Below are 25,392 nucleotides of genomic sequence, written 5' to 3' on the forward strand. Positions count from 1 at the left end.
CCACTTTCCTTATCTCGGGAACCTCCTATCAACAAGAGCAGGCATTGACGACAAGATCCAGCACCTCCTCCAGTGTGGCAGTGCAGCCTTCGGCCGCCTGAGGACAAGAGTGTTTGAAGACCAGGCACTCAAAACTGTCACCAAGCTCATGGTCTACAGGGCTGTAGTAATACCCGCCCTCCTGTATGGCTCAGAGACATGGACCATGTACACTTCAAGTCGCTGGAGAAATACCACCAATGATGTCTCCGCAAGATCCTACAAATCCCCTGGGAGGACAGACGCACCAACGTTAGCGTCCTCGACCAGGCCAACATCCCCAGCATTGAAGCACTGACCACACTTGATCAGCTCCACTGGGCAGGCCACATAGTTCGCATGCCAGACACGAGACTCCCAAAGCAAGCACTCTATTCGGAACTCCTTCATGGCAAATGAGCTAAAGGTGGGCAGCAGAAACATTACAAGGACACTCTCAAAGCCTCCTTGATAAAGTGGAACATCCCCACTGACACCTGGGAGTCCCTGGCCAAAAGTAGAGGAAGTGCATCCGGGAGGGCGTTGAGCACCTCGAGTCTCGTTGCCGAGAGCATGCAGAAATCAAGCACAGGTTGCGGAAAGAGCGTGTGGCAAACCAGTCCCACCCCTCCTTCCCTCAACAGCTATCTGTCCCACCTGTGACAGAGACTGTGGTTCTCGTATTGGACTGTAAGAACTCATGTTAAGAGTGGAAGCAAGTCTTCCTCGATTCCGAGGGACTGTCTATAATGATAATGATGATGTGTGTTGTGTGTGTTCAGCATGTGTTCAGCGTGTGTTCAGCATGTTGTGTGTGTTCAGCGTGTGTTCAGCATGTTGTGTGTGTTCAGCGTGTGTTCAGCATGTGTGTGTTCAGCGTGTGTTCAGCGTGTTGTGTGTTCAGCGTGTTGTGTGTGTTCAGCATGTTATGTGTGTTCAACGTGTGTTCAGCATGTTGTGTGTGTTCAGCGTGTTCTGTGTTACATAGAATTACAAGGGGCTGGATTTTCGGCATTTCTGTTTTTGGGGCGATAATGGCGGCGGGGCAGGAAAGTTGCGGCTGGGAATAGTTTGCGCTTTAGTATGTAAGCTTGGCCATCTAGGCCTTGCATCAGGGGGCGCAGCACTAAGGGAGGCTTTGTACACCTCTCTTGGCGCAAGGACACTGGAGACCTCACTGCTGCCTTTCACACCGCTCCTGGAGCGCAAAGGACCGGAAAATCTAGCCCTATATTAATAGCACAGAAGCAGACCATTTGGCCCAACTGGTCTATGCCGGTGTTTATGCTCTGCACGAGCCACCTCCCACCCTTCTTCATCTCACCCCTATCAGCATATCCTTCTGTTCCTTTCTCCCTCGTTGCTTCCCCTTAATGGCATCTATGCTGTTTGCCTCAACTAGTGCATATGGTAGCGAGTTTCATAGCTCTGATGAAAAGTCCCCTGAACTGTTAACTCCTCTGTTCTCTCAGCAGTGGCTGACTGACCTGCTGGGTGTTTCCAGCACCATGGGAGATCGTCTTAATAATTCATTTCTCCTCTTACAGAGGTTCAAAAGGAAATTCCCAAAGGATTAAAGGCTCAGTTACTGGAGATTCCTTCTGACGCTGGGGTAGGCTGTGCTACTTGTGATATTTATGGTAATGAATACAATTATTTGCTGCCAAGATTTTTCTCAACAAAGACTAGCTTTTCTCTATTAGTTTGTATCTTTTTTATTTTACCTTCTCACTTTAAGTTCTCCAGCACTATGCTTCAGTCCCTAACCAGCAAGCAACCCATTTCTAGCCAGCCCTTTTTCCCTTTTTCTCCTCTCCTGAAGACAATAGGGATAATTGTTATATATGTAAACTTGTATTTACTCTGTACAACCACCAGAGGGCTCATCCCCTGGAGTCCCAAGGGATCCCATAATCCCTTGGGAGCACAGGTATTTAAGGAGTCCTCACAAGTTGGAGAGGCACTCTGGAGACCTGCAATAAAAGACTAAGGTCACACGTTACTTTGAGCTCACAGTGTTCAGTCTGATTCTTTCTCCATACATAACAACTGGCGACGAGATACCGATAGCGAACCCAAAGATGCAGAGAACAGTGGACAACCTGGAGAAATTCTCGGAGGGAGATGATTGGGAAACTTTTGTGGAGCGACTCGACCAATACTTCGTGGTCAACGAGCTAGATGGGGAAGAGAGCGCTGCCAAATGAAGGACGATCCTCCTCACCGTCTGTGGGGCACCAATGTATGGCCTCATGAAGAATCTGCTCACTCCAGCGAAACTCACGGAGAAATCATACGATGATTTGTGCACATTGGTCCGAGAGCATTTGAACCCGAAGGAAAGCTTTCTGATGGCGAGGTACCGGTTCTACACCTACAAAAGGTCTGAAGGCCAGGAAGTGGCAAGTTATGCCACCGAGCTAAGACGCCTTGTAGGACATTGCGAATTTGAAGGACATTTGGAGCACATGCTCAGAGACTTTTTCGTACTTGGCATTGGCCACGAAACCATACTTCGCAAATTTTTGACTGTAGAGACCCCAACCTTGAGTAAGGCCATAGCGCTAGCCCAGGCGTTCATTGCCACCAGTAACAATATGAAGCAAATTTAGCAAAGTGCTGCTAAAAGTACTGTGAACAAAGTGGTGTTGTTTTTGAATCGTAACGTACAGGGCAGGCCCCACATGCCTGCAGCTGCACTTCCACAGATGTCTCAGAGTCCACCATCAAGGGTGATGAATGCAAGGCCATTAACACCTTGTTGGCGCTGCGGGGGTGATCATCATTTCCATTCATGTCGATTCAAAGGGTACGTTTGCAAGGGCTGTAGAACAATGGGACACCTCCAACGAGTGTGCAGGCGATCTGCAAATCCTGTTAAACCTGCACACCACTATGTTGCAGAGGAGGCCAGATCCAAGGTGGATCATGACGAACCAGAGCCTCAGATCAAGGAGGCAGAGGTACATGGGGTACACACATTCACCACGAATTGTCCCCCGATAATGCTGAATGTTGAACTAAATGGACTCCCGGTATCAATGGAGCTGGACACGGGTCCATCATGGGCAAAAAGACTTCGAAAGATTGTGGTGGAACAAGGCCTCAAGGCCAGTCTTAACTTCAGTTCGCACGAAACTAAGATCTTACACAAAAGAACTGATTCCTGTAATCAGCAGTGCTACCATAAAGGTCTCCTACGATGGAGCGGTGCACAAGCTACCACTCTGGGTGGTACCGGGCAATGGTCCCACGCTACTCGGCAGGTGCTGGCTGGGAAAGATACGCTAGAACTGGGACAACGTCCGAGCGCTATCGCCTGCTGACGACACTTCATGTACCCTGGTCTTAAACAAATTTTCTTCGCTGTTTGAACCAGGCATCGGGAAATTCCAAGGAGCAAAAGTGCAGATCCATCTCATTCCGGAGGCGTGACCCATCCATCACAAGGTGAGAATAGTACCGTACATGATGAGAGAAAGGGTAGAGATCGAACTAGACCGGCTGCAAAGAGAGGGCATCATTTCCCCGATTGAGTTCAACGAGTGGGCCAGTCCTATCGTCCCAGTCATCAAGGGAGATGGCACCGTCAGAATCTGTGGCGATTACAAAGTAACTATCAATCGTTTCTCCCTGCAGGATCAATACCCCCTACCATGGGCCGCCGACCTCTTTGCAACGCTGGCGGGAGGAAAGACGTTCACGAAGCTGGATCTGACTTCAGCCGACATGACACAGGAACTGGAGGACTCATCGCAGGCCCTCACCTGCAACAACAAGCACAAAGGTCTTTTTGTTTATAACAGATGCCCGTTTGGAATCCGATCAGCAGCGGCGATATTCCAGAGAAACATGGAAAGCTTACTGAGGTCGGTCCCCCACACCGTGGTCTTCCAGGACGACATCTTGGTCACAGGTCAGAACACAGTCGAGCATCTGCAGAACCTGGAGGAGGTTCTTAGTCGACTCAACCGCGTGGGGCTCAGGTTAAAATGCTCAAAGTGCATTTTCCTGGCGCCTGAAGTAGAGTTCTTGGGAAGGAGGATTGCGGCGGACAGCATCAGGCCCACCAATGTGAAGACAGAGGCAAGCGAGAACGCACCAAGGCCACAGAACGTGACGGAGCTGCAGTCATTTCTGGGACTCCTGAACTACTTTGGTAACTTCTTACGGGGTCTCAGCACACTGTTAGAACCACTGCATATCTTACTACGAAAAGGGGACGAACGGGTTTGGGGCAAAAGCCAAGACAATGCCTTTGTAAAAGCGAGAAAATTGTTATGCTCAAACAAATTGCTTGTGTTGTATGATCCATGTAAACGTTTGGTATTTGCATGTGATGCGTCGTCATATGGCGTCGGGTGTGTATTGCAACAAGCTAATGATTTTGGGAAATTGCAACCGGTTGTTTATGCATCCAGGAGTCTGTCTAAGGCTGAGAGACCTGACAGCATGATTGAAAAAGAAGCGTTAGCTTGTGTCTATGGGGTAAAGAAAATGCATCAATACCTGTTTGTGCTAAAATTCAAATTGGAAACTGACCATAAGCCACTCATATCCCTGTTCTCCGAGAGTAAAGGGATAAATACCAACGCATCGGCCCACATCCAGAGATGGGTGCTCATGTTGTCCGCGTACAACTACGGCATCCCCCACAGGCCAGGCACAGAAAACTGCGCCGATGCTCTCAGTAGACTGTCATTGTCCACCACAGGGGTGGAAATGGCGCAGCCTGCAGATTTCGCCATGGTTATGAAAGCATTTGAGAGTGAGCAATCACCTGTCACTGCCCGGCAGATCAAAACCTGGACAAGCCAGGACCCCTTATTATCTCTAATCAAAAGCTGTGTGCTTCATGGGAGCTGGTCCAGTGTCCCCAGTGGAAATGCAGGAAGAGATAAAGCCATTCCAGCGGCGCAAAGATGAAATGTTTATACAAGCAGACTGCCTTCTGTGGGGCAATCGAGTAGTGGTCCCCAAGAAGGGCAGAGGCACTTTCATCAATGACCTCCACAGTACCCACGCAGGCATCATAATGATGAAAGCGATAGCCAGATCCCATGTGTGGTGGCCTGGTATTGATGTGGACTTAAGATTCCTGCGTTCACAGATGTAATACATGCTCGCAGTTAAGCAATGTAACCAGGGAGGCACCGCTAAGTTTATGGTCTTGGCCCTCCAAACCGTGGTCTCAGGTACACGTCGACTATGCAGGCCTGTTCTTGGGTAAAATATTCCTTGTGGTTGTAGACGCGTATTCCAAGTGGATTGAATATGAGATAATGTCGGCTAGCACGTTCGCTGCCACTACTGAAAGCCTGCTGGCCATGTTTGCCACTCACCGCTTACCCGATGTCCTGGTGAGCGACAACGGGCCATATTTTACCAATGCTGAGTTCAAAAGAATTCATGACCTGTAACAGGATCAAACATGTCACATCTGCCCCGTTTAAACCAGCATCCAATGGTCAGGCAGAAAGAGCAGTGAAAACCATCAAGCAAGGCTTGAAGAGGGTAAATGAAGGCTCACTGCAGACTCACCTATCCCAAGTCCTGCTTAGCAACCGCACGAGACCCCACTCGCTCACTGGGATCCAATCTGCTGAACTGCTCATGAAAATAGCACTTAAGACAAGGCTCTCGTTTGTTCACCCTGATCTACATGAACAGGTAGAGAGCAGGTGGCTTCAACAAAGTGCATACCATGATAGCTCAAATGTGTGACGCGAAATTGAAATCAATGATCCTGTACTTGTATTGAATTATGGACAAGGTCCCATAGAAACATAGACATAGAAACATAGAAAATAGGTGCAGGAGTAGGCCATTCGGCCCTTCTAGCCTGCACCGCCATTCAATGAGTTCATGGCTGAACATTCAACTTCAGTACCCCATTCCTGCTTTCTCGCCATACCCCTTGATCCCCCTAGCAGTAAGGACCTCATCTAACTCCTTTTTGAATATATTTAGTGAATTGGCCTCAACAACTTTCTGTGGTAGAGAATTCCACAGGTTCACCACTCTCTGGGTGAAGAAGTTCCTCCGCATCTCGGTCCTAAATGGCTTACCCCTTATCCTTAGACTGTGACCCCTGGTTCTGGACTTCCCCAACATTGGGAACATTCTTCCTGCATCTAACCTGTCTAACCCCGTCAGAATTTTATATGTTTCTATGAGGTCCCCTCTCATTCTTCTGAACTCCAGTGAATACAAGCCCAGTTGATCCAGTCTTTCTTGATAGGTCAGTCCCGCCATCCCGGGAATCAGTCTGGTGAACCTTCGCTGCACTCCCTCAATAGCAAGAATGTCCTTCCTCAGGTTAGGAGACCAAAACTGTACACAATACTCCAGGTGTGGCCTCACCAATGCCCTGTACAACTGTAGCAACACCTCCCTCCCCCTGTACTCAAATCCCAAGTGACTTCCCGGCACTGTCGTGGTCAAAGAGGGGAGCAGGGTGTTTCGGGTCAAACTTTCAAATAGACTCATTCACCGGAAACAGTTGGACCAAATCAAACTCAGATTGACGGACTATCCTGAGCAACCCACCTTGGACCCTACCTTTTTTGATCCCCCAACGTACACACCAGTGGCAACCGGCACCACGGTTGACCACGAAGCAGAACCCATCATCCACAGCAGCCCAGCTGCCGAATGGCAAAGGGCAGAAAACGCTAGTGGGAGTTGCGTACAGACCACCAAATAGTAGTAGTGAGGTTGGGGACAGCATCAAACAAGAAATTAGGGATGCGTGCAATAAAAGTACAGCAGTTGTCATGGATGACTTTAATTTACATATAGATTGGGCTAACCAAACTGGTAGCAATACGGTGGAGCAGGATTTCCTGGAGTGTATTAGGGATGGTTTTCTAGACCAATATGTCGAGGAACCAACTAGAGGGCTGGCCATCCTAGACTGGGTGATGTGTAATGAGAAAGGACTAATTAGCAATCTTGTTGTGCGAGGCCCCTTGGGGAAGAGTGGCCATAATATGGTAGAATTCTTCATTAAGATGGAGAATGACACAGTTAATTCAGAGACTAGGGTCCTGAGCTTAAGGAAAGGTAACTTCAATGGTATGAGACATGAATTGGCTAGAATAGACTGGCAAATGATACTGAAAGGGTTGACGGTGGATAGGCAATGGCAAACATTTAAAGATCACATGGATGAACTTTAACAATTGTACATCCCTTTCTGGAGTAAAAATAAAACGGGAAGGTGGCTCAACCGTGGTTAACAAGAGAAATTAAGGATAGTGTTAAATCCAAGGAAGAGGCATATAAATTGGCCAGAAAAAGCAGCAAACCTGAAGACAGGGAGAAATTTAGATTTCAGCAGAGGAGGACAAAGGGTTTAATTAAGATGGGGGAAATAGAGTATGAGAGGAAGCTTGCCGGGAACATAAAAACTGACTGCAAAAGCTTCTATATATATGTGAAGAGTAAAAGATTAGTGAAGACAAACGTAGGTCCCTTGCAGTCAGATTCAGGTGAATTAATAATGGGGAACAAGGAAATGGCAGACCAGTTGAACAAATACTTTGGTTCTGTCTTCATGAAGGAGACACAAATAACCTTTCGGAAATACTCGGGGACCGAGGGTCTAGTGAGAAGGAGGAACTGAAGGAAATCCTTATTAGTCGGGAAATTGTGTTTGGGAAATTGATGGGATTGAAGGCCGATAAATCCCCGGGGCCTGGTAGACTGCATCCCAGAGTACTTAACGAAGTGGCCCTAGAAATAGTGGTGCATTGGTGATCATTTTCCAATAGTCTATCGACTCTGGACCAGTTCCTATGAACTGGAGGGTTGCTAATGTGACACCACTTTTTAAAAACGGAGGGAGAGAGAAAACGGGTAATTATAGACAGGTTAGTCTGACATCAGTAGTGGTGAAAATGTTGGAATCAATTATTAAAGATAAAATAGCAGCGCTTTTGGAAAGCAGTGACAGGATCGGTCCAAGTCAGCATGGATTTATGAAAGGGAAATCATGCTTGACAAATCTTATGGAATTTTTTGAGGATGTAACTAGCAGAGTAGACAAGGGAGAACCAGTGGATGTGGTGTATTTGGACTTTCAAAAGGCTTTTGACAAGGTCCCACACAAGAGATTGGTGTGCAAAATTAAAGCACATGGTATTGGGGGTAATGTACTGATGTGGATAGAGAACTGCTTGGCAGGCAGGAAGCAGAGAGTCGGGATAAACGGGTCCTTTTCAGAATGGCAGGGAGTGACTAGTAGGGTGCCGCAGGGCTCAGTGCTGGGAACCCAGCTATTTACAATATATATTAATGATTTAGATGAAGGGATTGGGTGTAATATCTCCAAGTTTGCAGATGACACTCAGCTGGGTGGTGGTGTGAGCTGTGAGGAGGATGCTAAGAGGCTGCAGGATGACTTGGACAAGTGCAGTGAGTGGGCAAATGCATGGCAGATGCAGTATAACGTGGATAAATGTGAGGTTATCCACTTTGGGGGCAAAAACACGAAGGCAGAATATTATCTGAATGGCGGCAGATTAGGAAAAGGGGAGGTGCAACGAGACCTGGGTGTCATGGTACATCAGTCATTGAAAGTTGGCATGCAGGTGCAGCAGGCAGTGAAGAAGGCAAATGGTATGTTGGCCTTCATAGCTCGGGGATTTGAGTATAGGAGCAGTGAGGTCTTACTGCAGTTGTGTGAGGCCTCACCTGGAATATTGTGCTCAGTTTTGGTCTCCTAATCTGGGGAAGGACGTTCTTGCTATTGAGGGAGTGCAGCGAAGGTTCACCAGACTGATTCCCGGGATGGCAGGACTGACATATGAGGAGAGACTGGGTCGACTGGGCCTGTATTCACTGGAGTTTAGAAGGATGAGAGGGGATCTCATAGAAACATATAAAATTCTGACGGGACTGAACAGGTTAGATGCAGGAAGAATGTTCCTGATGTTCCGGAAGTCCAGAACCAGGGGACACAGTCTAAGGATAAGGGGTAAGCCATTTAGGACTGAGATGAGGAGAAACGTCTTCACTCAGAGAGTTGTTAACCTGTGGAATTCCGTACCACAGAGAGTTGTTGATGCCAGTTCATTGGATATATTCAAGAGGGAGTTAGATGTGGCCCTTACGTCTAAAGAGATCAAGGGGTATGGAGAGAAAGCAGGAAAGAGGTATTGAGGTGAATGATCAGCCATGATCTTATTGAATGGTGGTGCAGGCTCGAAGGGCCGAATGGCCTACTCCTGCACCTATTTTCTATGTTTCTATGTAACACACCAGGCAGCCCAGCAAGGACAGCTGCACAGCAGCCCAGCGAGGCCCTAACAAATGATTCAACAATACCAGCTTTCACACCGAGACAATCAACCAGGGCAAGAAGGGCCCCAGATCGACTCACATTGTAAATAGTTACTCTATTGACTTTGCGGGGGAGTGTTGTTATAAACGTAAACTTGTATTTACCCTGTACAGCCACCAGAGGGCTCATCCCCTGGAGTCCCAAGGGATCCCATAATCCCTTGGGAGCACAGGTATTTAAGGAGGCTTCACAGGTTGGAGAGGTGCTCTGGAGACCTGCAATAAAAGACTACGGTCAAACGTTACTTTGAGCTCACAGTGTTCAGTCTGATTCATTCTCCATAAATAACAATAATGATGCTAACCATGGCTCAGAGGATAGCATTCTCCTCTCTGAGTTAAAAGGTTGTGGGCTCAAGTCCCACTCCAGAAAAATGAATACAAAATCTATGCTGACACTCCAGTGCAGTATTGAGGGAGTTCTTAATTGGCTGTAAAGTTGGAGATGTACTTAATTAGCTGTAAAGTTGGAGATGTACTTAATTGGCTGTAAAGTTGGAGATGTACTTAATTAGCTGTAAAGCACTTTGGGATGTCCTTGGGTCATAAAAGGTGAAGTCATAAACTGAAGTCCCGTCCACCCTCTTGGGTGGACATAAAAGATCCCATGGCACTATTTCGAAGGAGAGCACGGGAGGTATCCCTGGTGTCCTGGTCAATATTTATCCTTCAACCAAAACATAAAACAAATTATCTGGCCATTATCACATTGCTGTTTGCGAGACCTTGCTGTGTGCAAATTGGTTGCTGCGTTTCCTACCTTGTTATGTATGCAAACCTCACCAATACGTAAGACTTGCCACCACGGGGCAAACCTGTGGCAGACCTAAGGGTCACCTGTGCACCCTGGGCAAGCAGGTATAAAAGGCAATCCACCATGCTGCTTCCTCACTTTGGAGTTACATTAAAGGGACCAAGGTCACAATGGTTTGAGCTTACAACACAGTCTTGTGGGGTTATTCTGAACATAATAATTTGCGACGAGTTACAGATCACGAACTTTCACGCGGTAATGGCTGCCATTGGTATTTTTGAGAGATTTGTTGAGGATGATGATTGGGAAGCTTTTGTTGAGTGTCTCGACCAGTACTTCGTGGCCAACGAGCTGGGCACGGCGGTCAAGCGCAGAGCGATTCTCCTCACCTTATGTGGGTCTTCGATATATGGCCTCATCAAAAATTTGCTGGCACTGGTCAAACCAACGGACAAGACTTACACAGAGCTGTGCACGCTGGTTCAGGAACACCTCAAGCCAAAGGAGAGCATCCTAATAGCCAGGTATCGCTTTTACACGCACCATCGTTCTGAGGGCCAGAACGTGGCGAGCTTTGTCGCCGACCTAAGACGCCTTGCGGGACAGTGCGAATTTGCCGGATCTTTGGGGGAAATGCTGCGGAAATCTTTCGTGCTTGGAACCGACCACGAGGTCATTCTTGGAAAACAGCTGTCTGCCGAATCCCTAGATCTGAGCAAGGCCATCACGATAGCCTCGGGTTTCATATCCACGAGCGACAATACGAAACAGATATCTTCACAGCATCAAGGCTCACCGGCAAGTACTGTGCATAAAATAATGCCTTCAGCAGGCAGAACTGTACAAGGCAGGACCTACACAACACAGAGACCAGGCCTAGGGTGACTCGGAGGCTGCTGTGGGGTATGAATGTGGATCCATTAACACCATGTTGGTGCTGCGAGGGCATTCATAGAGCCCATCAATGTCGATTCAAGCACTATGTGTGCAAGGGCTGTGGAACAATGGCGCACCTCCAGCGAATATGCAAACGACCTCTGACTCACCACATGGCAGAGTCAGCAGAGGACGACCAATTCAGCGCGGATCATGCTGAACGAGCAGGAGAGGCAACTCAACCTGAAGATGAAAAGGAAGTGTATGGGGTACACACCTTCACCACCAAAAGCCTTCCAATAACGTTAAAAGTTAAACTTACAGCATTCCAGTCTCCATGGAATTGGACACGGGGGTGAGTCAATCAATCATGAGTCAGAAGGCTTTTGAGAAACTGTGAGGCAACAAGGCACAGAGGCCAAAACTGAGACCGATTCACACAATGCTGTGCACTTACACCAAAGAACTCATACCTGTTATCGGCAGTGCAGCAGCGAAAGTATCGTACGACAGAATGGTGCATGATTTACCACTATGGATTGTGCCGGGCGATGGCCCAACGCTGCTCGGCAGAAGCTGGCTAGGAAAGATCCGATGGAACTGGGACGACATCAAAGCACTGTCTTCGGTGGATGACGCCTCGTGCGCCCAGGTTCTAAACAAATTCCCGGCATTATTTCAGCCAGGCATCGGCATCTTCACAGGTGCCAAGGTGCAGATCCATCTTGTTCCTGGGGCACGGCCCGTCCATCGCAAGGCCCGAGCAGTCCCATATATGATGCGAGAGAAAGTCGAGATCAAGCTGGACAGACTTCAACGAGAGGGAATCATATCGAGTTCAACAAGTGGGCCAGTCCAATCAGTCCAAGAGCGATGGGACGGTCAGAATCTGCAGGGACTACAAGGTAACGATCAACCGAGTCTCGTTACAGGACCAGTACCCACTACCCAAAACGGAGAACCTATTCGCAACGCTAGCAGGGGGAAAGTCGTTCACCAAGCTAGATCTAATCTCTACTTACATGACACAGGAGCTGGCTGAACCGTCAAATAAATTGGCATGCATCAACACGCACAAAGGACTGTACGTGTACCACAAATGCCTCTTTGAGATTCGCTCAGCTGCGGCCATCTTCTAGAGGAACATGGAGAATCTGCTGAAATCGGTTCCATGCACCGTGGTGTTCCAAGACGACATCTTGATCACTGGTCGCAACACCACCAAACACTTGCACAACCTGGAAGAGGTTCTAAAGTGACTGGACAGAGTGGGACTCAGGCTGAAATGCTCCAAGTGTGTTTTCCTGGTGCAAGAGGTCAAATTTTTGGGGAGAAAGATTGCGGCAGACAGCATCAGACCCACGGACTCCAAGATGGAAGCCATCAAGAATACATCCAGACCACAGAATGTGATGGAGTGCGTTCGTTCCTGAGACTCCTCAACTATTTTGGTAACTTTCTGCCGGGGTTGAGCACTTTGCTGGAACCCTTGCATTTATTGCTACGCAATGGTGATGACTGGGTTTGGGGTAAATCTCAAGAGACAGCCTTTAATAAGGCCAGAAATCTGCTATGCTCTAACAAGTTACTTGTATTGTATGACCCATATAAACGTTTAATACTAGCTTGTGATGCGTCGTCGTACGGGGTCAGATGTGTGTTACAGCAAGCAAATGTGTCAGGCAAACTGTTATGTTCAGAATAAATCCACAGGACTATATCACAAACTCAAACTGTTGTGACCTTGGTCTCTTTCTTCAGACTCCAGAGTGGGGAAGCAACATGGTGAATCACCTTTTATACCTGCTTGCCCCAGGGTGCACAGGTGACCCTTAGGTCTCCCACAGGTGTGCCCCCTAGTGGCAAGTCTTACATTTTGGTGAGGTTTACATACATACATAACATCACTCCCCCCCCAAAGTCTTATGTGCAAGTTATTTGCAAGTTGAGGCGATATGGCGGCCCGCGTCCCTGGGTCGATCGCCTGAGTTGAAGTCCTGACGTGGTGGGTTCATCCTTGTGGTTGACAGCGAAGTTGATTGTGTTAGTGGGTCACTGGGGGCCAGGTCCTTTCACAGTGGTTCCTGGTTATCTGTCATTCGCAAATGCTTTACTCATTAGCCCAGTACATGGTTTGACAATCAAACGCTCTGTTTTCATCACATACTCTCCATTCCCCCCACCCTTGGCTAATGCAGTGCCAGCAGCCCAACTGGGGCCCTTAACATGGTCTACATCACTTATTCTGACTGATTCCCGGGATGGCAGGACTGACATATGAGGAGAGACTGGATCGACTGGGCCTGTATTCACTGGAGTTTAGAAGAATGAGAGGGGATCTTCTAGAAACATATTAGATTCTGACAGGATTGGACAGGTTAGATGCAGGAAGAATGTTCCTGATGTTGGGGAAGTCCAGAACCAGGGGACACAGTCTAAGGATAAGGGGCAAGCCATTTAGGACTGAAATGAGGAGGAACTTCTTCACTCGGAGAGTTGTTAACCTGTGGAATTCCCTACCGCAGAGAGTTGTTGATGCCAGTTCATTGGATATATTCAAGAGGGAGTTAGATATGGCCCTTGCGGCTAAAGGGATCAAGGGGTATGGAGAGAAAGCAGGAATAGGGTACTGAAGGAATGATCAGCCATGATCTTATTGAATAGTGGTGCAGGCTCGAAGGGCTGGATGGCGTACTCCTGCACCTATTTTCTATGTTTCTATGTCATGTGGAGGGGCCGTACAATTATGGTGCATTCTCTGCTGATAGCATACAGAAGGCTCGGTTCTGAGTGGTTCTGTCTGGTGACTGCGTAGCACCCAGGATAGCCAGGTCTATAGGGAGTCTACCGTGACACTCGTGGTGCTGGATTTAGTGATTTGGGCTGCCTGCTCCGGGCTATTGTTGCTGACCCTGAGGTCTAGCAAGCCCAGGATGGCCGCAATGGCCTTGAGACTTTCGGTAATGGCGGGAGGCCTGGTGGTCTCGTGAACCTTGGGCCGTAGTATGACCAGCGACTGTGTGTAGCCACCCTGGCTTACTTTGCAATGTTGGGATGGGTCCTGTGGTCTGGATGATCTCTTGTCCCGTGATCTAGATGCTCTCTCATCCCGTGGTCTGAACGCTCTCTCGTCCCGTGGTCTGGATGCTCCCTCATCCCGTGGTCTGGACGCTCTCTCGTCCCATGGTCTGGATGCTCTCTCGTCCCATGGTCAAGACTCACTCTTGTCCCGTGGTCTGGACGCACTTTCGTCACGTGGTCTGGGCGCCCTCTTGTCCGTGTCCATGATGCCTACTGCCGCGATATTCCTCCCCAGGGATTTGGCCTCTGGCGTCAGGGAGAAGCATTCGGATTGTTTCAGCCAGAGTCCCACTCCACATGGTCGACCTGGAACCTCTTCCATCGAAGAGGTTGTCGGCTTCGTTCTTTACGTCCTCGTGGTTATGATGAGCGACCTGTGCCTCGAGGATCTGCAAATGGACCTGCACTTCGATGCCTGGTTCAGCTGAAGGTGGGGGTTTGCTCAGCCTTTGAGCAAGGGAACGTCGTTCGCCAGAGAAGGTACACAGAGGTCTTCCCAGTTCCATCGAATCTTCCCCATCCACCTTCTGCCAAGCAGCATTGGCCCATCACCTGAAACAATCCACAGTGGTAAATCATGCACTGCTCCCTCATGTAATACTCTTATGTCCGCACTACCAATAACTGGTATCAGTTCCTTGGTGTAGGTGCGCAGCTTTGCCTGAATCGGGATCAGCTCGGGTCGCCGTGCTTCGTCGCCCCACAGCCTCTCGAATGCCTTCTCGCTCATAACTGATTGACTCGCTCCCGTGTCTAGTTCCATGGAGACTGGAGTACCGTTAAGTTCAACTTTTAACATTATCGGAGGGCTTTTGGTGGTGAATGTGTGTATCCAATATACTTCCTCTTCATCCTCCGGTTCAGTTGCCTCTTCTTCTCGTTCATTGTGATCCACCCTGGATCGGTCATCTTCTGCTGACTCTGCCACGTGGTGAGTCAGAGATCATTTGCACATTCGCTGGAGGTGCCCCATTGTTCCACAGCCCTTGCACACATAGGGCTTGAATCGACATCGATGAGCTCTATGGCTGTCCCCACAGCGCCAACATGGTGCTAATGGATACGCATTCACGCCCCACGACGGACTCTGAGTCCCTCTAGTCCTAGGTCTGGCCTCTGTAGTCGTGTGGACCCTGCCCTGTACAGTTTTGCCTGCTGAAAACATTATTTTATGCACAGTACTTGCCGGTGAGCTTTAATTCTGTGAAGATATCTGTTTCGTGTTATTGCTCGTGGATATGAAGGCTTGGGCTATCGTGATGGCCTTGCTTAGATCTAGTGATTCGGCAGACAGCAGTTTGAGAAGACTGACCTCATGGCCAATTCCAAACACGAAAAAGTCCCGCAACATTTCCCCCAAGGATCCTGCAAATTCACACTGCCCCGCAAGGCGTCTTAGATTGGCGACAAAACTCGCCACGTTCTGACCCTCGGAGCGACGGTGCATGTAAAAGCGATACCTGGCCATCAGGATGCTCTCCTTTGGTTTGAGGTGTTCCCTAGCCAGGGTACACAGCTCTGCATAAGATTTGTCCATTGGTTTGACCGGTGCCAGCAAATTTTTAAGGAGGCCATATACCGATGACCCACATACAGTGAGGAGAATCGCCCTGCGCTTGATCGCTGTTTCAGCTGTGTCCAATTTGTTGGCCACAAAGTACTGGTCGAGGCGCTCAACGAAGGCATCCCAATCATCACCCTCAACAAATCTCTCAAGAAAAACAATGGCAGCCGTTACCGCGTGAATGTTTGTGACCCATTTCTCAGCGCCAATTTGTTAGGTTCAGAATAAATCCACAGGACTATATCGCAAGCTCAAACTGTTGTGACCTTGGTCTCTTTATTCAGACTCCAGAGTGGGGAAGCAGCATGGTGAATCACCTTTTATACCTGCTTGCCCCAGGGTGCACAGGTGACCCTTAGGTCTCCCACAGGTGTGCACCCTAGTGGCAAGTCTTACATCTTGGTAAGGTTTACATACATACATAACACAAACTGCAACCTGTTGCATATGCATCCAGAAGTTTATCCAAGGCTGAAAGAGCCTACTGTATGGTTGAGAAAGAAGCGTTAGTATGTGTATACGGGGTTAAGAAAATGCACCAATACCTATTTGGTCTCCGGTTCGTGCTTGAAACCAACCACAAACCGCATACTTCACTGCTCTCAGAAAGCAAAGGTATCAACACCAATGCTTCATCCCGCATCCAAAGATGGGCACTAACACTGTCTGCGTATGACTATGTAATCCGCCACAGACCAGGCACTGAGAACTGCGCTGACACCCTCAGTCGGCTACCATTGCCCACCACCGGGGTGGAAATGGCACAACCCACAGACTCGCTTCTGGTAATGGATGCTTTTGAGAGTGAGGGCTCACCCGTCACGGCTCGCCAGATCAGGACCTGGACTAGCCAAGACCCTGTGCTATCACTAGTAAAAAGCTGCATCCTTAGTGGGAGCTGGTTGTCGGTTCCAGGGGAAATGCAAGATGAAATTAAGCCGTTCCACCGACGTAAGGATGAATTGTCCATCCAATCGGATTGTCTCCTATGGGTGAATCGCATGGTTTTACTAAAAAATGGCAAGGAAACATTTATAGACGACCGACACAGTACCCACCCAGGCATAGTCACGATGAAGACTATCGCCAGGTCACACGTTTGATGGCCCGGCATTTACTCCGAATTGGAGTCATGCGTACACCAATACAACACTTGCTCACAGTTGAGCAATGCACCCAGGAAGGCCCCACTGAACCTGTGGTCATGGCCCTCCAAACCGTGGTCCAGGATCCACGGTGATTTTGCTAGCCCTTTTCTAGGAAAGATGTTTCTGGTAGTAGTGGACGCTTACTCTAAATAGATTGAATGTATAATAATGTCGTCATGTACGTCCACTGCCACCATTGAAAGCCTCAGGACCATGTTCGCCACCCATGGTTTGCCCGACGTCCTTGTTAATGACAATGGACCTTGTTTCACCAGCTCAGAATTCAACGAGTTCATGACCCGCAATGGCATTAAGCATGTCAGGTCTGCCCCATTTAAGCCTGCATCTAATGGTCAAGCAGAACGGGCAGTCCAAACCATCAAGCAGAGCTTGAAATGCGTAACGGACGGCTCCTTGCAGACCCGGTTATCTCGGGTCCTGCTCAGCTACCAGACGCGCCCCCACTTGCTCACCGGGGTTCCCCCTGCAGAATTGTTAATGAAGAGAGCACTCAAAGCCAGGCTCTCCTTAGTCCACCCGGATCTCAATGATCAAGTAGAAACCCGGCGGCACCGGCATAATGTGTACCACGATCACGCAGCTGTATCACGTGACATTGAGGTTAATGATCCTGTGTTTGTTCTTAATTACGGTCATGGTCCCAAATAGATTGCTGGCACTGTTTTAGCCAAGGAGGGGAATAAAATGTTTGTTGTTAAACTGTTGAATGGGCAAACTTGCAGAAAGCACTTGGATCAGACCAAACTGTGATTCACTGACAACCAAGAACAATTTGAAGAAGACTTTACCATCTATGATCCACCAACACACACCCAACCAGCAAGCGACCTCGCGGTCAACCATGAGGATGAACCCACCATGCCCGACAGTCTGATCAGACCAGCCGCGCTGCCATGCAGCAATGATCCGACCCACTCACCCATGCCAGAACTTCAACTCAGGCGATCAACCCGGGAACGCAGAGCTCCAGATCGCCTCAACCTATAAATAACTTGTACATAAGACTTTGGGGGGGGGGAAATGATGTTATGTACGCAAACCTTACCAATACATAAGACTTGCCACCAGAGTGCACACCTGTGGGAGACCTAAGGATCACCTGTGCACTCTGGGCAAGCTGGTATAAAAGGCAATCCACTATGCTGCTTCCCCACTTTGGAGTTACATTAAAGAGACCAAGGTCACAATGGCTTGAGCTTACAACACAGTCTTGTGGAGTTATTCTGAACATAATATACCTTACAACAGTGACTACACTTCAAAAGTACTTCATTAGCTGTAAAGCGCTTTGGGACGTCCTGAGGTCATGAAAGGTGCTATATGAATGCAAGTCTTTCATTCAGTTTTCAACTTCAGAAATCAATGGGATGAAAATCAGCCAGGTGTACAATGGGTGGGCAGAATTCTGGCAGGTTACTGCTCAGGTGCCAAAGTTGAAAATTACGCCCCAACAACTCAAGTTGATGTAAGGTTCAAGAATGTCAGCAGCCCTCTAGTACCTTTTATAGAGAGGACCATCTTCACATGTGGGCTGAGACGAGGAGTATCAGCAGATGATTATGTAACTGTGGTATGGAGTAGATTGCAAAGTTGAGGAGACATAATAGTGTTACACTGGTCTCCATATTACAAAAAGGAAATTGAGGCATTGGAAAAGGTGCAAAAAAGGTTTACAAGAATGCTACCAGAACTGAGAGTTTCTAACTATCAGAAAAGACTGAATAGGCTGGTGCTCTTTTCTCTAGAAAAGTTGACCTAATAGAGATCTTGAAAATTATGAAGCGGGATGATAGGGTAGCTATAGAGAAGACGGGAAAGCCAAAAACTAGGGACCATGAATATAAGATAATCACCAATAAATCTAATAAGTAATTCAGGAGAAACTTCTTTATCCAGAGAGTGGTGAGAATGTGGAACTCGCTACCATAGGGAGTGGTTGAGGCGAATAGCATAGATGCCTTTAAGGGGAAGCTAGATAAGTACATGAGGAAGAAAGGAATAGAAGGACAGGGTGGGATAAGGCTCGTATGGAGCACAAATGCTGATACAGAGCAGTTGGGCCAAATGGCCTGTTTCTATGCTGTAAAGCCTGTGTAAAAACACTTCTACAAATTACACTAGCTTTATCCCTCTCCCCAGACTTTACAGAGCTTCAAAGACTCCTCAGAAACAATTGCACTCCACTCAGAACATAGTGGTGGATTTTTGTCTTTACTGCCTGGCCGCTAAGCATCACCTGGGCAATGAAGCGGAAAGGAAAATCTGGTAGGATGGACTATGCATCCTTCACAGAACCCCCCTGATTTCCCTGCTGTTGAAATTAGTGGAATAAAATATAAAGTGGGTTGTACAATGGTCGGCTTCCACTCTGCCAGATCACCACCCAGGTGATGAAGATGAGAATTTACACACCCCCACCTTTCCGCGCCCCCCGCCCCCCCCCCCCCTCTCACGCCAGCTTTCTCCCCATGCAGAAAAATCTTCTTGAACTGAAGAGCTTTTGATAATTATGGTAAGGGGAAGGAGGTTTAGCTGAGCAACACGGGAAGAGCATAGTTCTTTTGTTACTTGAAGGGCAACTAAAGTTGGGCAATAAATGCTGGACTTGCTAGCGATGCCCATATCCTGAGAAAGAATAAAAAATAAACTTGCTATGTCCTTTGGGGAAGAGGAGACCAAAGATCTCAGTGCACACTATTTCACACCACACTTAAGGCATTTGGCTCAACGGTGTAATAACTTTCAATATTGTCTGTTGATTCACTAGAAAATGGATAAAAGATTATTGTCCTCTCATCCTGTTAGGATGCAATTACTTTTCCTCTCTGCAGGATGACTGTTATCATCTTAGCTATTGACTGCAGTGGTTAAAAAGGTCTGTATCCAAAGCGTATAATCCCATTATCCAAGATACTGCTTCTAAGATACAGAGGCAACCCACAGTTGTTAAGAGATAACATAATTACCCAACTCTTCTCTAGTTAAGATGAGTATGATAGGTTAATCAGGGGCCGAAATTTCCCCTCTCCTTAAGGTCTGTTACCACCGCAAATCGGCGGTCATGCTGCGGAATGGAGTGGCCGCCAACTTTTGGTGGAATGGCGCTAATAGGCCAATTGCCCTCCCGAATTTTCCCGGCAGTGCCCCGATCCCCCCCACCACTCCCTGCTGCCGATCCGTCTTAAGCGCGTCATCACCGTGCGCACCACCGATCTAACCCCCGGACGGCAACATTCACCTCGGAAAATCTTCGGCCCGCCCGGCGGTGCCAAAACTACTTTTCCCCGGTGGCCTTCTACAGCGGCGGTGCAGCTTCCCTTAAAGGGGAGGACGCACTGCCACCGCCGCCATGTTTGTTTTTGTCGGCTGGCTGCCATGTCGGCCCGACAAATATGCCCCGGGGTTCGGCCAGGCCGCCAACAAGCAGCCTGGTATCTCCTCTTGGGTATCAGGCCGCTGGCCCGGCCAAAACTCTCCGTGTGGCCCAGTGGCCCAAATTTAAAAATCGCGAAGGTTCTCCCCTTTCAGTGAAGAGGAGAGCCGAGGTGACGTGGTGCCATGATGACATCATTGCGGTGACGACTCCGCTCTGCACCCAATTTCCGCCCCTTGTGTACTCACCCCCGCGTCTTTGCCCCTCAGGTATAGTCATTAAGACTGACTTCCAGATCAAACCAAAAAAAACAAAGAGCCGAATGTTGCGCAAGAGTCAACCTGTACCGAAGCTGCAGTAAAAACCATCGAAATGGGGTGGGAGCTCCCCATTTCGGGCGGGGAGCAATTTATATCCCCTGGTGTTCTGCTGGTGTTTGCAGTACTTATAAGAGTGACCTGGCCGAGGACCACAGGCAACAAGATCATAAGTTTAATTTATCGTCTGGTCTATGAGTTGAATTAACATTATATTAAGTGGGGACTGGATGGGGCTGATTTTTCTCTCCTTTTCACTTTAGTGCAAATCAGGTGGAGCTCCCCCAAAGTGTCCTTCACCTGAATGGACCGAGCCCACTTGTTCAGGTCGGGTTGGGTTCAGATCATTATCACAGCCCCAGTATTCCCCCGGTGCAGGAATGCACCTTGGAAAGGGGCCTCCTCCCAAAGGAGGTGCAGGCTTGAGAGGCTGGCAGCAGATACAATGGCTACCTGCCTTGGGCCTTTAACCCGAAGGCCTCCAGCCCCGAAGATTTTCCTGCTGGCCTTGTGAGAGAAAGACGTACCTGATGGGAGGTGAGAGGGGATCGATGGTAGCCCCTTCTCAGATCTTGTGGTCTGAGGGGGCGGCACACAACGCCCAAGGCCCACTTTCATTGGGCCAGGCGGAAACCCAAGAAAATGTGTGTTGGCATAACTCCCACTGTTATATTCAGAATAACTCCACAAGACTGTGTTGTAAGCTCAAACCATTGTGACCTTGGTCTCTTTAATGTAACTCCAAAGTGAGGAAGCAGCATAGTGGATTGCCTTTTATACCTGCTTGCCCAGGGTGCACAGGTGACCCTTAGGTCTCCCACAGGTGTGCCCCCTGGTGGCAAGTCTTACACATTGGTGAGGTTTGCATACATAACATCACCCCCCCCCCCACCCCTAAAGTCTTCTGTACAAGTTATTTACAGGTTGAGGCGATCTGGCACTCTGCGTTCCTGGATCGATCACCTGAGTTTAAGTCCTGACATGGGTGAGTTGGTCAGATTATTGCTCCATGGCAGCATGACTGGCCTGATCGAACTGTCAGGCATGGTGGGTTCATCCTTGTGGTTGACAGCGAGGTCGATTACTGGTTGGGTGTGTGTTGGTGGATCATAGATGGTAAAGTCTTCTTCAAACTGTTCTTGGTTGTCAGTGGATCGCAGTTTGGCCTGATCCAAGTGCTTTCTGCACGTTTGCCCATTCAACAGTTTAACAACAAACACTCTATTCCCCTCCTTGGCTAAAACAGTGCCAGCAATCCATTTGGGCCCATAACCGTAATTGGGAACAAACACAGGAACATGACCTTCAATGTCATGCGATACAGCCGCGCAATCGTGGTACAAAGTTATGCCGGTGCAGCCGGGTTCCTACGTGATCATTGAGATCTGGGTGGACTAAGGAGAGCCTGGTTTTGAGTGCTCTCGTCATTTACAATTCTGCAGGGGGAATCCCAGTGAGCGAGTGGGGGCGTGTCCGGTGGTTGAGCAGGACCCGAGATAACCGGGTCTGCTAGGAGCCATCCGTTATGCATTTCAAGCTCTGCTTGATGGTTTGGACTGCCCGTTCTGCTTGACCATTGGATGCGAGCTTAAATGGGGCAGACCTGACATGCCTAATGCCATTGCGGGTCATAAACTCGTTGAATTCCGAGCTGGTGAAACATGGTCCATTGTCACTAACAAGGATGTCAGGCAAACCATGGGTGGCGAACATGACCCTGAGGCTTTCAATGGTGGCAGTGGACGTACATGATGACATTATTATACATTCAATCCATTTAGAGTAAGCGTCCACTGCTACTAGAAACATCTTTCCTAGAAAAGGACTGGCAAAATTTACGTGGACCCTGGACCCATGGTTTGGAGGGCCATGACCACAGGCTCAGCGGGGCCTCCCTGGGTGCGTTGCTCAACTGTGAGCAAGTGTTACATTGTTGTACGCGTGACTCCAATTCAGAGTCAATGCCGGGCCACCAAACGCCTTCATCGTGACTATGTCTGGGTGGGTACTGTGTTGGTCGCCTATAAACGTTTCCCTGCCTTTTTTTGGCAAAACCATGCGATTCACCCATAGGAGACAATCCGATTGGATGGACAATTCATCCTTACGTCGGTGGAACGGCTTAATTTCATCTTGCATTTCCCCTGGAACCGCCAACCAGCTCCCACTAAGGATTCAGCTTTTTACTACTAATAGCACAGGGTCTTGGCTAGTCCAGGTCCTGATCTGGCGAGCTGTGACGGGTGACCCCTCGCTCTCAAAAGCATCCATTACCAGAAGCAAGACTGCAGGTTGTGCCATTTCCACCCCGGTGGTGGACACTGGTAGCCAACTGAGGGTGTCAGTGCAGTTCTCAGTGCCTGGTCTGTGGCGGATTACATAGTCATATGCAGACAATGTTAGTGTCCATCTTTGGATGTGGGACGAAGCATTGGTGTTAATACCTTTGCTTTCTGAGAGCAATGAAGTAAACGGTTTGTGGTCGGTTTCGAGCTCTAACCGGAGACCAAATAGGTACTGGTGCATTTTCTTAATCCCGTGTACACATGCTAACGCTTCTTTCTCAACCATACTGTAGGTTCTTTCAGCCTTGGATAAACTTCTGGACTCATATGCAACCGGTTGCAGTTTGCCTGACACGTTTGCTCGCTGTAATACACAACCAATCCCGTACGACGACGCATCACAAGCTAGTACTAAACGTTTATATGGGTCATACAATATAAGTAACTTGTTGGAGCATAGCAGATTTCTGGCGTTATTAAAGGCTGTCTCTTGAGATTTACTCCAAACCCAGTCTCGCCCTTGTGTAGCAATAAATGCAAGGGTTCCAGCAATGTGCTCAAACCCGGCAGAAAGTTACCAAAATAGTTGAGGAGTCCCAGGAACGAACGCAGCTCCGTCACATTCTGTGGTCTGGGTGCATTCTTGATGGCCTCCGTCTTGGAGTCCGTGGGTCTGATGCCGTCTGCCGCAATTTTTCTCCCCAGAAACTTGACCTCTGGCACCGGAAAACACACTTGGAGCGTTTCAGCCTGAGTCCCATTCTGCCCAATCGCTTTAGAACCTCTTCCAGGTTCTGCAAGTGTTCAGTGGTGTTGCGACCAGTGATCAAGATGTCGTCTTGGAACACCCGGTGCATGTAACCGATTTCAGCAGACTCTCCACGTTCCTCTGGAAGATGGCTGCAGCTGAGTGAATCCCAAAGGGGCATCTGTGGTACACGAACAGTCCTTTGTGCGTGTTGATGCACGTCAATTTCTTTGACAGGTCAGCCAGCTCTTGTGTCATGTAAGTAGAGGTTAGATCTAGCTTGGTGAACGACTTTCCCCCTGCTAGCGTTGCGAATATGTCCTCCGCTTTGGGTAGTGGGTACTGGTCCTGTAACGAGACTCGGTTGATCGTTACCTTGTAGTCCCCGCAGATTCTGACCGTCCCATCGCTCTTTAGCACTGGCATGATTGGACTAGCCCACTCGTTGAACTCGACTGGCGATATGATTCCCTCGCGTTGAAGTCTGTCCAGCTCGATCTCGACTTTCTCTCGCATCATATATTGGACTGCTTGTGATGAACGGGCCATGCCCCAGGAACAAGACGGATCTGCACCTTGGCACCTGTGAAGTTGCCAATGCCTGGCTGAAATAACGCTGGGAATTTGTTTAGCATCTGGGCGCACGAGGTGTCATCCACCGAAGACAGTGCTTTGATGTCGTCCCAGTTCCATCGGATCTTTCCTAGCCACCTTCTGCCGAGCAGCGTTGGGCCATCGCCTGATACAATCCATAGTGGTAAATCATGCGATACTTTCACTGCCGCACTGCCGATAACAGGTATGAGCTCTTTGGTGTAAGTGCACAGCGCTGTGTGAATTGGGCTCAGTTTTGGCCTCTGTGCCTTGTTGCTCCACAGTTTCTCAAAAGACTTCTGACTCATGATTGATTGACTCACTTCCGTGTCCAATTCCATGGAGACTGGAATGCCATTAAGTTTAACTTTTAACATTATCGGAGGGCTTTTGGTGGTGAAGGTGTGTACCCCATATACTTCCTCTTCATCCTCCGGTTGAGTTGCCTCTCCTGCTCGTTCAGCATGATCCACGCTGGATCGGTCGTCCTCTGCTGACTCTGCCACGTGGTGAGTCAGAGGTCGTTTTCACATTCGCAGGAGGTGCCCCATTGTTCCACAGCCCTTGCACACATAGTACTTGAATCGACATTGATGGGCTCTATGACTGCCCCTGCAGCACCAACATGGTGTTACTGGATACGCATTCACACCCCACAGCGGCCTGTGAGTCATCCTACGCCTGGCCTCTGCGGTCGTGTCAGCCCTGCCATGTACAGTTCTGCCTGCTGAAGGCATTATTTTATGCACAGTACTTGCCGGTGAGCTTCGATGCTGTGAAGATATCTGTTACGTGTTGTCGCTCGTGGATATGAAAACCTGGGCTATCGTGATGGCCTTGCTCAGATCTAGGGATTCGGCAGACAGCAGTTTGCGAAGAATGACCTCGTGGCCGATTCCAAGCACAAAAAAGTCCCGCAGCATTTCCCCCAAAGATCCGGCAAATTCACACTGTCCCTCAAGGTGTCTTAGTTTGGCGACAAAGCTCGCCACGTTCTGGCCCTTGGAGCTATGGTGCGTGTAAAAGCGATACCTGGCTATTAGGATGCTCTCCTTTGACTTGAGGTGTTCCCGAACCAGCGTGGACAACTCTGTGTAAGTCTTGTCCATTGGTTTGACTGGTGCTAGCAGATTCTTGACGAGGCCATATATCGAAAACCCACATATGGTGAGGAGAATCGCCCTGCGCTTGACCACCGTCTCAGCCGTGTCCAGCTCATTGGCCTCGAAGTATTGGTTGAAATGCTCAACGAAGACTTCCCAATCATC

General features: G+C 48.7%; 1 protein-coding gene across 1 annotated transcript in view; it reads left to right on the top strand.

Moving 5' to 3' along the window:
- The window catches only part of LOC139275583 (glutamate-rich protein 6), a 154,608-nt gene that overhangs the window by 32,591 nt on the left and 96,625 nt on the right, over positions 1–25,392 (top strand). Inside the window, exon 4 of the mRNA XM_070892754.1 lies at positions 1,566–1,630. Within this exon, the coding sequence (XP_070748855.1) occupies positions 1,566–1,630 (65 nt within the window). The remainder of the gene's footprint in view (positions 1–1,565; positions 1,631–25,392) is intronic.

This window comes from Pristiophorus japonicus, chromosome 11 (genome assembly GCF_044704955.1).
Source record: "Pristiophorus japonicus isolate sPriJap1 chromosome 11, sPriJap1.hap1, whole genome shotgun sequence".
Lineage (NCBI taxonomy): Eukaryota > Metazoa > Chordata > Chondrichthyes > Pristiophoridae > Pristiophorus > Pristiophorus japonicus.